We start from the raw sequence: 12,941 nt of genomic DNA, 5'->3' as shown, positions 1-12,941 counted from the left end.
CTCCAGCACCTAGAGCGCTCAAGGGACACATCCTCACACCATCGGTGGGACAGACAGCGGGACCTCTCGTCTCGCTCGCCTCTGCTTTGCTCGCACGTGCGTCTCCAGTCACCAAGTAACGGTAATTTACAAAGTAAAAACTTGATGCAACGGGTATTTTGTCACCCAATGGATAGATAAAAGCTTCAGTGCATGCTGCTTTATATCAATAAAGGTTTTGCCAGAGGCAGTGAGTGTTTTAAAAAGCTTCCAACTCTGGAACCTGATTTGAGTTTTGCTGCTGACTTAAGTGACAGCAAAAATGAGACTTGCATGGTATGTAACAACTCCTTTCACCCTTTTCCTGTGGGAAATCAGATATTTGCTCACAACCTGGTTTCAGCAAGACCTGGCCACACCTGCTGTCTTATTTTTTTGTTTACAGTCTGCACAGAATCATTTTCCCCCTCAACCTAAGAAGCCACTAACATAACGTTGGAGATGTATGTCCTGTGGCAGCAGCCCAGCGTAAGGTACGGTGGAAATAGGGTCAGTGTATTGGAAATGGATAACAAATAATGCCTGAGGTAACGTTATTTAACTTAGAAGTCTTCTCTCAAATATAAGGACTCTGGGGTATGCTACAGTCCTTAGAATAGTACAAGAAACATAGTGCTATTAGCTGTTAACACTGAGTAACACCATAGAGTTGCTGAAAGGTAATATTGATCAATAGAGATGGAAAACAGTTTTTTTGGCAGCTGTTTGCCAGCTCCTTGGAAATTAATACGGGAGTCAATTACCAGTGGACAAATGTCCGCTCTACAAGATCACCAGCTCACTTCTGGCAGCGGGCAGGCTCATGCCAGAAGTATTTCGGAAGAGGAAGATACAGGCAGAAACGGATGGGTTTAAATATCATCACTATACAGGCAGAAACAGATGGGTTTATATATCATCACTATGGCCTTAGAAATTAATTGTTCAGTAAAGTGGAAGGGTTATGTCAGCAAGCAAACCAGTCTGGATCAAGAAGAGGGTAAACCAGCCTACCCGGAGTATCGGTTAGTTACCCCTTATGGTCCTGCAGGTCTTAGCACCAGTCACGGGGAAAATCGAGTCATTTTCCTCCCGGTGTAAGATGGGGACTGTGTCTGAAATGCAAAAAAATCTGCAGAACCTGAGTGTGGGTGAGGTGGCGATGCTGGAAGAATCCCTCTTGCGAGGAAAGCCCGCTATTGCACGAAGACTTACGTAAGGCAACCGTGCATGGGAACTGCTGCTGGGTAGCTGCACACAAGTGCAAAAAGCCACAGTTCTGTCTTCACCTACGTCTGGTTGTGTAATGAGCTACCTGCTCAGACACCGTTTCTTCATACCGGGCAGGAACCCAACGCCTTTGATTTCAAAAAAATAAATCATTGCACTTCTCACCGCTCTGGTGCACAAAGGCAGTGAATGCACAAACACAGTGCCCAGCACACAGCACGTGATAAGGACCTTGGTATGACATTGGGGTAGTTTATCTTAAACAATCTGTTTACTCATCTGTCCAAGCCAGGCACTGTATAGAACATAACCTAGCTGGGGCCAGTACACTTCAGTCCAACCAGTAGGCTCGCTCAGGTGGCTGTGGGGCTGCCAGCCCCACCAGCTCGGTGAATGACAGGAGGAAAGGGTCTATCAGCATCCCCAGTTCTGGGCTGAGACGGTCTATTGTTTTCCTCCCCAAACACAAACCATAAGCTCAGCTTAAGGCTGGCTCATCCTTGCTTTGCTGATAGAAATTGTTCATTTACTGAGTTAATCAATAAACCAAACTCCCAAAGCGTTCCACGCAAATGGATAAGAATCCTGGTCTGCTCATTTTGCTAATCACTGAATAATCACTGTAGGTTTGTTATCTAGGAACTAGCAGGGCATGGTGACAGGGCCTGTTTAATGGAGACGTGAATAAAATCTACATCATATTTTTCAGTACAGTGCACACTCAGATGTCCCTGGAACATTTGGTTTCAATGTTTGCTACATCTTCATGCCACAGCATTTATACTTGTGACTGGAATTCTCTGCCTTCTGCCTTTTCCCTGTAATTCTGAGTGGTGTTTTGCCCTCTTCATCCAATAAATGCATAAATCCCTGCCCCAAACAGGTACTGAGAACTGAAGAAAAGGAATGAGTTTGGCTTACCAGGAGCTCATCTTTCCGTTTTGCATCCACTTCAAGGAAGTATCATGAGGGTGCCAAGTGCTTCACATGCAATCTCACCAACTCTGGGAAGCAGCCACTTCCTTTCCAACTTTACACACCGCTCCTTAGTAAAGGTAAACATGGAAAGCATGTGTTTGAAGGAGATAACCCAATGACTAAGGTATTTCATAATGTAAAAGGTGAAGGAAAAACAGCTCTCTGCAATTGATGGCTTTGCTTCAGCCCCAATATACATTATAGGATCGCATTCTGTGAGACTTAACAGACGCAACACTGGTAAAAGTTACTGGCTAGCAAACTGAGCACAGAGTTTTACAACATCAGAAATACCATGCTGGTTAGACTTTTAAGGAGCATTGTGAATCAGCACAAATATTACAATTCAATTTCCTAGATTTAGCTTGTAGAGAAAAAGCACACGTGCTCCAAATACCGGCATACAAAAGCAAAAGGAGACATGACAAAAAGTGCAGGAAGCTTTTCAGTAAAGTATTATTTCTTTGAACAATACGATTTATTCTGTAATCTCAGGCTCAAGGTTCAGCAAGTCTGATATAAGCCGTTTGTACCAACAAACCTGAAAGTGACCAGGCTTATACAATACCTATTTAAATCTGGGTTTAGGATAAAGTATCCCTTCCCCAGTTGAGGACAGATGAGATGGATAGCGGCAGCTCTAGTTTAGGCTTAAACTTTCAGGACATGTGCCACAGCAGCTGCAATAACTGCCTGAGGAAGAAAAGCAATGGTCCAGTGATTCTTAAAATAGAATTTGGGAAGCCTAAGTTCAAAGGCTTGCTATGCCACAGATAGGTTCCTGTGAGATGTCAGCTATGCCTGTAAACCGATGATGAATTGAGCACTCTGGATTTCAAGCAAAAGTATAACAAAAACTGGAAAGCACTCACATACTGTGATCGTGTAGCTACATCAGAGAGCCTCAGAGGGGACTCACACAGCTCAGGCGATTATCGTTTACCTAATGCTGATCCTCCGAAGGTGGCACAAGAGCAGGGCGATGGAGGTTGCTGCAGGAGCGCTTCTCCCGCTTTCTAAAAGCAAATAACACACATTAGATTGTGATAAACCAGGCTCCAGTCTCCCAAGTTTGCTAACCGGGAGCTTGTGCTGCATTTGGACGCTGCCTGCCATTTGTTGGCTTCCAAGCACCGATTCTGTGTTTGCTGGTACCACCGTGTGGTGAAGGGAAGGAACAGGCTGTTAATCAAAGCGGTTAATGAGATAAAACAGCACTGCACAAATCCCCGAGTCCACTGGGCTGTGGCAAGGAGGTACCATGAGGCTGCCAAATCCAGCCTGCCCCTGCCAATGTGCCTCACATCCAGCTTACTTTTGAAACCATGGGTATTTTTTGCAAGAGAAATTAATTCGGTATCAACGGAATTTTCCTTCCTTGATTTCTGCAGGGCTTGCCAACACAGAAGCTAATTTGATCGTGGTATGGCAGGGAAACCTGGGCATCTTGAACCAGGCTGCAGTCCAAGAAAACCTATTCACCAAACACCCACAACAGAGTAACAATCTCTGCTACTATCTCCAGTAAGAAGGAAATTATGAGAAAAAGTAATTTAATTGCCTAAGTTTACAATCAGTCCTCAGGCTAGACTCAGAACCCCTAATATATGTACATTCAGTTCTTATACTGAAAGAACACTTATTTCCGTCAACAATAAGCACTGAGATACCACTTTATGAGAATAAAGGCACACAAAATCTCCTGTCTGGGCAATGCTAAAATAGTAATCTAGTGTAACTAGATTAATAGTAATCTAAGAGTAACTCCTCTCTTCCTTCATGACTGCCATGCACCCTCACCTCTGCACAGCAACTGTGACCAACAAGCTTGAGAGTCGGGGAGAGCTGTTGCCTGGAGGGAAATTTGTTGAAAATCCAAAAGTAAACTCAGTGGGATAATTCAGTAAGATAAAACGAAAACCACAATCAAATCTGTTTAGAAGGGGAAACCTAGAATGTTTGGGGTTTAAGTAGCCAGTAGCAAAATACAAAGTCTTCCAGTACCTGCAGGTGCTTTGGAAGGTGAAGCGACAAGATGTTACACACCTGGGTCATCTGCAGCCCCTGTAGGACCATTCCTCCTACATTCCCTTTGTACTTTCTCCAGGCTGGTTTTATGTACTTAAGGCAGTTGAAATGTTCTGGATCGGAAGCCTTAACGCATTTTAATAGATCTCACATTTAGGAAGTTTTCCCTGATGTTTTCTGCTGCTGTTTCTTCTGCCACACCATAGATTTTTCTGGCATGCTAAAAATTCCCTTTGCAAGAAGATGGTTAAAAACCAGAAAGATTGTCAAGATAGTTTTTTTAAAAAAGCCCAGCCTCTCATATCAGAAGTCTTCCTAATGCCAACTTACTAAAGCGCTTTATTGGTCGGCATCTCCTCCTCATTGCCTTCCGTCAAACTTTACTCAGAATCAGCTCCCCCTGTGCCATCTCCTTCCCATCCCTTGCAAATGAGGATGGGCTTGCATTGTAAATTGTGAGTTTAACTATAGCTCCATTTCATCCCTATGAACTGCAGGATAAGGACCCATTTCTCAGAAATTATAGCCAGCAATATTAGTCCCTGGGTATGGCATTACCATATCTGGGATGATTTAGGGACAATGGAGTCCCTGTGCCATCAAGCTAGGCGATTCTTGACACAGATGAACCTGCAACTCAATATTCACTGCGTGCGCTCACTGAAATTTAGTCCTTTTTCCTACCTTGCTCCTTTTCATACCCACCCATGGCAGAGCTCGGCCAATGTGAGGAGTATACTGTCACTTCTTCCAAATTTAACTGAGCTCTGTGAATGCAAGATGAAAACTGCTGCAGGAGGAAATTATCCTGAAACTCAGAACTGTTAATCCAAGGGCATTGCACTGGGAGGAGCAGGGACATGTTGCTCTCAGGGAGTCCTCCCAACATGATCTAGTTCACGTGTTCTCATGTTTTTTTAACCCAATCCACTTTCACTTGAAAGTAAAAACACAGTTGGGGTAAAGGTGGTTCTGTAGGATTACGGTAAGTGACCCACTGGCCTGCAACTAGCTTACATTAACTTCTACTCGGTTTTAATCGTCCCTTAGTACACCACTTTTGGGGAGTCCAGAGACTTTGCTCTATCATTCCTCAGTAATCTAAATATTCTTGAGAGCCCAGCAAAAAACCTCACATATTAGGGAAACAAGAATCATCCACAGGCTCCGCTGGAAGCCTGCCAAAGGTTTCAGCTCCGTTAAGAACTCGGCCATTCTTTGCAATCTTACCTATTAAGAGGCAAATAAATGATAACAGTAGTTTGGGTCTATTTCCCAGACAATTTGTGCTGAACTTAATAAACTGAGAAACAATTTAGTGGCATAGCCACTAATTTTACATGGATTTAAACCATACTGGTACACAACTTACTTCTTCAAGGCCTGATAAGGAACACTGAACCTACTCATTTGCCTTTTTATTGTCAGTGGTGACTTTCTGGATGCGGCCGTTCCCCTTTGCATATAAGCAGCTGCAACTCCGAATACAGATTCCCCTGGCATATTGCACCAGGCTTCTGCTTCATTGTACGTCTCTTGTGCAAGTCAAGTTTTTCTGTAAGAGGATGGGTAAAATGAAGGTGGGAAAGGTATGAGACAGGAGAACAAGAAAAATTACTATGTAAATTGACAGCGAATGTTCAGAACTGGGGTAATTAGCAGAAAGACAAAAAGCTTTCGTGTCTTATTTTAAGTACAGGACACATCCAACATACCCCGCACTGCCTAACAGCCTAGCACAGCTTTCAAGACATACAGTAACCACCTAAAATGAGGTGATACAGCTGTCGAAACAGTACCAGCATCCCAGCTTGCTTACCCTTCCAAAATGTCATTGCTGGTCCTCAAGGTATCAACATTTGAGAAGGACTGAAGAATAGTGGACAACAAACAGAGGATGATGTCTTCCACAACAGACAAATTCCTAGATAGGATACATGAGCAAAGCCCAGGAATGCAACCGAGCTCTGACAGCACTATTTGTCTCTACACCTAGTACTTGCATTTTTACCTAAAGTTAGTGCAACCCATGGTCCTTCCTAATCATCAGCTGTAAGCCAGAACTGGTGTTGTGCATTCCCAGGAGTTTTTTTTAACGCTTGAATTCTCAGCTTGATTTACAATAGGATGCTCTCTGTATTTTAAGTTGGAAAACAATTGCACATTACCGCCTAGCACTGGTACCCTGCAACAGGAGATGATTGGGTGTTTTTCACGTTAGCTTTGTTTTCATCAAACACTGGTGGTCGCCGGGTTTTGTAAGCTCAAACAGGACAAAATACACGCTAATGCAAAGACCACCTGACAGACCAGCTTTTTAAATGCACCCGGCAGCATAAATCACATTCCCAGACGATACACAGATACAATTTTCCATGTAAAACGATTACGATTTAACAGAAAAACTTATTTTTAGCTTAAGGCGTTCTGGCAGCTGGAGATGCAGATTTGTGGCTATTCTAACCACTAAACACACATGGATTGCAGCACAGCATTGCCTGCTCTTTAGCTTTTAATTTATAGAACTAATTAGTTGGATTTACCATCTTTAGCATTCCTTACCCTCTATTTGCTTAAGGAGAAATACATGAACCCTGCATGTCAAGTCAAACCCAATAGGCCAATAACTCCAGCACAAGGGCATGTCCAGTGGGAAACACCTTAGATGTAGCAAGAGGTTAAAATCTTGCAGCACCGAATATATGTGTCACTTAGGACGTAGAGACAGGCAGAACCCTCACCTAGCCAAGACGCAGATCATCCGGGGGGGGTTAAAACTTCTTTAGCAGCTTTTGTATGTACAGAGACGAGGGGACGTTCTGATCAGCAAGTAGATTTCAGACCAGGATGAAGGAAAATAGAAGAGTTTTGTAGCAAAATTGAAAGCATCAATACTTTCCAAAGCATATTATAGCATCAGCATGAAGTAATGTGTGGCAAAGACATTAAGGCAGTCGATTCAGTATATTCGAGATATAGAGGTTTGGAAGTTCACTGGTTAGTAGTAAGATAGCATGGCTGAGGAACTACAGAGAAACTTACGTGGCAGTTACCACATAAAATCATCGTTTTCCTGCCTGGCTGGAGAAAATGTCCCATACAGTAACACGCAGGACAGCTACACACAGTTTAAACTTCTAGGTATTGAAAAGATCAAGTAATAGTTAAGCAGCAAGTTCTTCAACAAAAAGCAACCCTGCAATTACACTTTATTAGCAGTAGTTTATTTAATGACTAGGGGATGAAGAGACCTTCCAACCACAAAGATGTTCGCAGAGAACACCACAGCATTCCAGCTGGCAACCTGGGCAGCTGCAACCCGGTCAAAACTCAATTCATCTGGAACTGCTTGTTGTCTGTGTGGAAGCCCAACAACATAAAGCTCTATGAATGCAAGGTAGGCTATTTCAAAATTTCTGTTTTTAAAACATTTAATTAAAATATTATTTTAATGTGATGATAATTACATTATTACTATTGGCAGAAATCCCCACTTCACCGCCCAGAGAGCGCTTACAGCATCACCCACGTTGTGACCAACTTTCAGACCATTCCACAGCCTCAAGGCTCATCTCCCTCCCTCCGATACTTCAAAATTCAGCCTCATTGGGAAATGCAGAGTTCAATCCCACCATCAGCCCTCTCAGCTCTTGCTCCCTACGAGGAGTTTTTTTCCACAGGACAGGGTAGAGCAAAGCAGAACAATGTCACGGCACCATAACAGCCTTTTTCTTGTAAATCCTTGACTCGCTTTCTGATTTGCCCCGACATCTCAACCCCACATACGATGTCCCAGGGCTTCTCACAAGCCGCATCGCTTGGAGAACACCCTGGACAGGCAAAAACCTCTCTTCCCTGTTCCCACTGCCGGGGAGCTGCAGCCTTTCAGCAGCTGCATCCTCCTGCTCGGTTGCTCAAGCAAGTCGTCAGTGTTTTTGTTGGCCGTTTCTAAGCTGCTGCTTCTGGGTGGGGTATACGTGAGATTATTAAACGTTATTTTTCTTACATTTGCGAGGGCAAATGTAAGGCGTACCAGCTATGATTAACGCCACACGCAAAAGTAGTTCATATTGGTGCATTTCAAACTGGCTCTTTTCTGGACGTCCAGCCATTCTAGAATACTTCTAGCACTCCAGACACCAAAAATTTCTTTATGTGAAACTCTGCCCTGTTCGTTTTCATTGGATTCCCTCTGAAAACAGCACAGGTTGAAACAGGTCACTGAACTTAATCAGGAACAGACACAAGTCCCAGGAAAGGCCAAGCAGAGATGGAAAAAATATTCCATCTGAGAAAGTTACTGAAGGAGACATTTACACATTAGGGTTTTTGGCTTGGCTCTGCTCTATAGTGTGTAGGGACTATAAAAATGGTGCATTTTTACTCAAAAAATCTTGTTTCCTGCTTAGTCACTACCACAGCGAAGCCTGTATTTCATTAGCAGAAGCAACATTATTCAAGCTTAAGTGCAGAAATCTAACACATAATCAGTTTTATGGAGCTAGTTCTGGTTTCACTACCAAGAAAAGCTTACCTAAATTTGTTTTTTGCCACTGCGATTGCAAGACTGCTGTATTCTTCCCCCTTTTGTATAGTACTACTTTTTAGACAATAACAAAGATAATATATCCCAATAGATTCACTTACGTGCTCCATGTTGGGCCTCCTAGTAAGCCAAGAGTTTCAAAACCTCCTGCAGCGATCTAGCTTTTAGGTAAGGAAATCTCGCTTTTCACTTGTGAATTAAGACTGAATTAATTATCTGAATTAAGATGCTTGAAACAAATTCTTGGCCATTAGCAAAACATTGCCTAAATACAAACGCACACATGTACACAGCAAGTATTCTTCTGACGTTAACCACATTAGAGATGAAGGAAAGGCAAGAGAAATTAGAAAGGCATTAAGAACAGTCCAAGCCAAACCGTATCCAGCTTTATTAAAGGTACTTTTCATAAACAATCATGGTAATTTAGGCAGGACATGGGCTACAATCTGCAACATTTTACAACAACTGTCAAACTCCCCTCCCTTCAAGGACTACCAAAACGTAAAAGTTGCTATAAAACCGAAGAATCTTCATTTCATACTTGTGGAGGGAAAAGTTTAGAGTGAGGGTGGACACTTTCACATTTAGCATGTTGTTTAACAACTCTTCACAAACCTACCCTGACTTTTAGAGGAAAAAAATTAGAATGCAGGTTTCTTAATCTGAAGATCCACAATATAAAAGAGGAAGTGCAGCTCCTTTTAGAGCCATTATATCCCAAATTAGACACCAGAAGCCCGGATCACCTGACAATGCATTTAGAGTGGCAAGTCCCAAAATGCCATTTTTGCCGTATTTCCGACTGATAGGCTCTAGGCAAACAACGAGGACGTGAAAGGAAATACACAGGGCACTACAAACTGCTGTTTTGAAGTTGGCAACAGGCATCTTGGGAGCTTCCATGTTCACTCGGATGCACTTCACAGAACTTAACAGACGTGCAGCATGAAGGAATCCCTTCCTCCTCTATTCAGGAAGAGCCCTTCTTCCAAAAACTGGGGGACCAGGAAAACTTTTCTTATTAAAATTTAGATTCCGAGAAATAGACTAAGTGACATTTGTCCCCACTGCCCCCCCTCAAAACACAACAACGAAGCGGTCTGTGTGCTAACAACATAGCTTAAAAAAAAGTAAAACAAAATTCTGCATTGTTATAAAACTTGATAAAAAATAGTATTTCAAACTGTACAGTCACCAGAAGTACACAGTTATCAAAAATTCACACATTTTACTTGGCTTCACCAGCACCTTCGGCTTTCTGTGCCTAAAAGAAAAAAGGGAACCAGTCAACATACACAACACACTTGCATCAAACAACCGATAACTCATTTTTCTAAATAGCAGTTCTCTGAACAGAAGAAATCTTACCTGGGCTGCACCACCGTTGTTTTTAACAAAATGAAATCTAACATTTGAGGTACCGTGCTTTATTGCATGCAAACTTCAGGCATTTTCAGAACAAGGCAGAACAGTAACTTTCACATGGCAACTTCAACTGGTGAACAGACAACTTTAACTCCTTACCAACCAAGCAACATTCCCCCCCGCTTCTGTAGATGTGTTGTTAGTGTCATAAGCAACAAGTCTAAATAATCAAGCAATAATTCCTCTTCATTAGCGCAAGCCCAGACCTGTCTATGTTTGATATGGAAAAAAATAATTTGCTGATGTAAGACAAGCTGCCAGACCCGCTGTTATACCTGGTCTGTTTTGGCATCTCCGTTTTCTGCAGGGTTGTTTCCCTCCTTGCCAGTATCAGCTTTCCCCTTCTTTCCCTTGGGCAACTTCTCGCTCTTCTGTAAACGTAAGATGACGTACACCATTACAATTACCAACATCCAGTCATTAAGCCACAAGAATCCAAAAACTAGAATGGTAAAAACCCACGTTGGATGTTGGCCCAAAAAGAATGCAACACATAAATGTTTGCACGTTTAAGAGATCAACGGCAACTGTGAAGAGTCTTCGCTTCGGTAGTTTTTACGCAAGTTTTGTAAAATTCGAAGTTTTCAGTACAACTTTATAGAAGTGACAATGCAGCTTAATTTCATCGCTACATATGCTGTTTACTCAAAGTTTTATTACTTATTACTAGACAAATCTAAACCTCGTAACCCATTTACCTCTCAATAATAGTCCCGACTGACACAACTTACCTTTGGAGCTGCCTTTTTAGGTTTAGGCTCTGGCTTCGGAGGAGCAGGCTTCTGTAAGCAAGAAAACCCCCTTCCGTTATTCAAATTATTTTAAGAGAAACATACTACTTTTTAAAAACATTCAACCCAAATAGTTCAGTTGTAAGAAAGTAAATCAATACATTTGAAATCGAAGCTCTTCATTTGTCAATTACTCTGTCGCTCCCATAGCACCACACAATGGGGCAGTTTGTTAAGCCAGTAACTTTCTTGCAACTGAACAACGCATCTCTCCAAAATACCTACAAATCTCACACAGATGCAGCACCCGATACTCAAGCTTAAAACTACTTAGTGTTATGACATCTCAGCTCAACAAGAGAATACTCACAGCAGATAACCTTGCCGATCTCCGTTGTGGCTGTTTAAAAAGAAAAATGATTGGATTTAATGTGATTGAATATGAACTCTCAGCACCTCATAAAGTAATCTCATTTCAAAAGAGTAAAATCTCAGAACATTGCAGTTTTTAGTTCCCTTTTTCCCCATTCTCAAGAAACATGAAACTATCTCATTTAAATCACTGCTAATAGCTAACAATAGTTAAGCAGACTTTTCGCAGTCAAGGTTAAAAGACAGTTAATACTTCAAAAAGTCAGAATCCATTAAGACCAACCCTTCCCTGCTCCCCAGTTCTTTATTTTGATGAAGTTAAGCCTCATCTTCCAACGCAAACACTTTATGATCCAACTTTCTCAAAATGTTGAACTTCTTACCTCATCCTTAACTTTGGCCTTATCGCCCTTGGTATCTCCTTCAGCCTAGGGCGTGAAACATAAGTCACAAGTTAAGGGGAGGCACGCTCAGCCCCCATCCCCGCACCAGCCGTTATTTTTAATCCCCCCCCCCCCCCCCCCATCTGCAAAGGAAACATTTCCAACCCGCTCCCGAGGGGTGCCGGGCCTTCACCGCGCCTCGGGCCGGCAGGCCTCCCCCTACCTGCCCCTCGGCGCGGGTAGACCGGACGGCCCGGCCGCAGACAGCGTTCCGGAGACCGCCGAGATTCGGGGAAAAGCTGAAGGTACCGGCGGGGCCGGGATAGCAGCCCCTCCATCGTGGGATTCCCGGACAAACCGCCAGACCGGGCCAGAAACCCCCACACAGAACCACCCACAGCGGGGCGGGAGCACACACCACCCCCGGGGATGAGGGGGCTGCGTGCGTGTGTGTGTGTGGGGGGGGGGGGGGGGGGGTGAAACGGCGCTGCCCCTTCAGGGAGGCCCCGCTCCCGCCCACGGCTGCCCCCGTGGGGCGGCGGTTTTGGCGGCAAAGCAGCCCGGGCGCCAGCAGCGCGGTCGCTTCCCGCCCTTTCCCGCCCTACCGGCGCTCCCCTCCCCTCCCCCCTCTCTCTCCCTCCTCCTCACCCCGACCTCCCGCCAAAACCAACCGGATCGGACCGGCGCCGCTCCCCGCGCCCCTCCCCTCTTTCTCTTTCTCCCCACAGGGCCCCCCGCGGCCGTTAAGCAACCCCCGCCTCCTTCCCCCCCCCCCCCCCCCCACGCGCGCGCGCGCGGCCGGTAACGGTCTCCGCGCCGCCCCGCCCCCACCCTCGCGCCCGTTGGGGCCTCGCGCGCGCCACCTCGCAACCGTTACCGCCCCGAAAGGGGGGGGGGGGGGGGGGGGGAGAGAGACAGAAATGGGGGGGGGAATGAGCGCGTAGTCCCGCCTCCCCCTTCCACAGGCACGGGCCGCAAAGGGAGAAGAAGGGGGGGGGGGGGGGGGGGATGCGGCGGGAAGGTAGGCCCCTCCGGCGGAGAGGCGCGGTGAGGCGGCTCGGTCCGGCGGCGCCACGTACCTTTCTCTTCGGCATGGCTCCGGGCGTGTTGTGTATATGCGTGTGTGAGGGAGAGAGGAGCTCGGCTGGGCGGCGTGAGGGGGCGGAGGGAGAAGGCGGAGGAAGGGGGCGGGTGGGGGGAGCCGGGCGCGTTCGGTCCGGGGCGGCG

At 45.0% G+C, this 12,941-nt stretch overlaps 1 protein-coding gene across 1 annotated transcript; it reads right to left on the bottom strand.

Annotated features, from left to right (window-relative positions):
* Positions 1–9,167: 9,167 nt before the first annotated feature.
* On the bottom strand, positions 9,168–12,900 carry HMGN2 (high mobility group nucleosomal binding domain 2). The gene is made up of 6 exons (XM_049819890.1): positions 12,794–12,900; positions 11,715–11,759; positions 11,330–11,359; positions 10,960–11,010; positions 10,504–10,599; positions 9,168–10,067 (listed from the first exon to the last, which is right to left on the bottom strand). The coding sequence occupies exons 1-6, from the start codon at positions 12,806–12,808 to the stop codon at positions 10,032–10,034; spliced, it is 273 nt and encodes a 90-aa protein (XP_049675847.1). The 5' UTR covers positions 12,809–12,900; the 3' UTR covers positions 9,168–10,031.
* Between the last annotated feature and the right edge of the window lie 41 nt (positions 12,901–12,941).

The sequence above is a fragment of the Accipiter gentilis genome, chromosome 17, assembly GCF_929443795.1.
Source record: "Accipiter gentilis chromosome 17, bAccGen1.1, whole genome shotgun sequence".
Taxonomy (NCBI): domain Eukaryota; kingdom Metazoa; phylum Chordata; class Aves; order Accipitriformes; family Accipitridae; genus Astur; species Astur gentilis.
The sequence above is the reverse complement of the archived record's forward strand: the minus strand, read 5'-3'. Positions and strand labels throughout refer to the sequence as shown.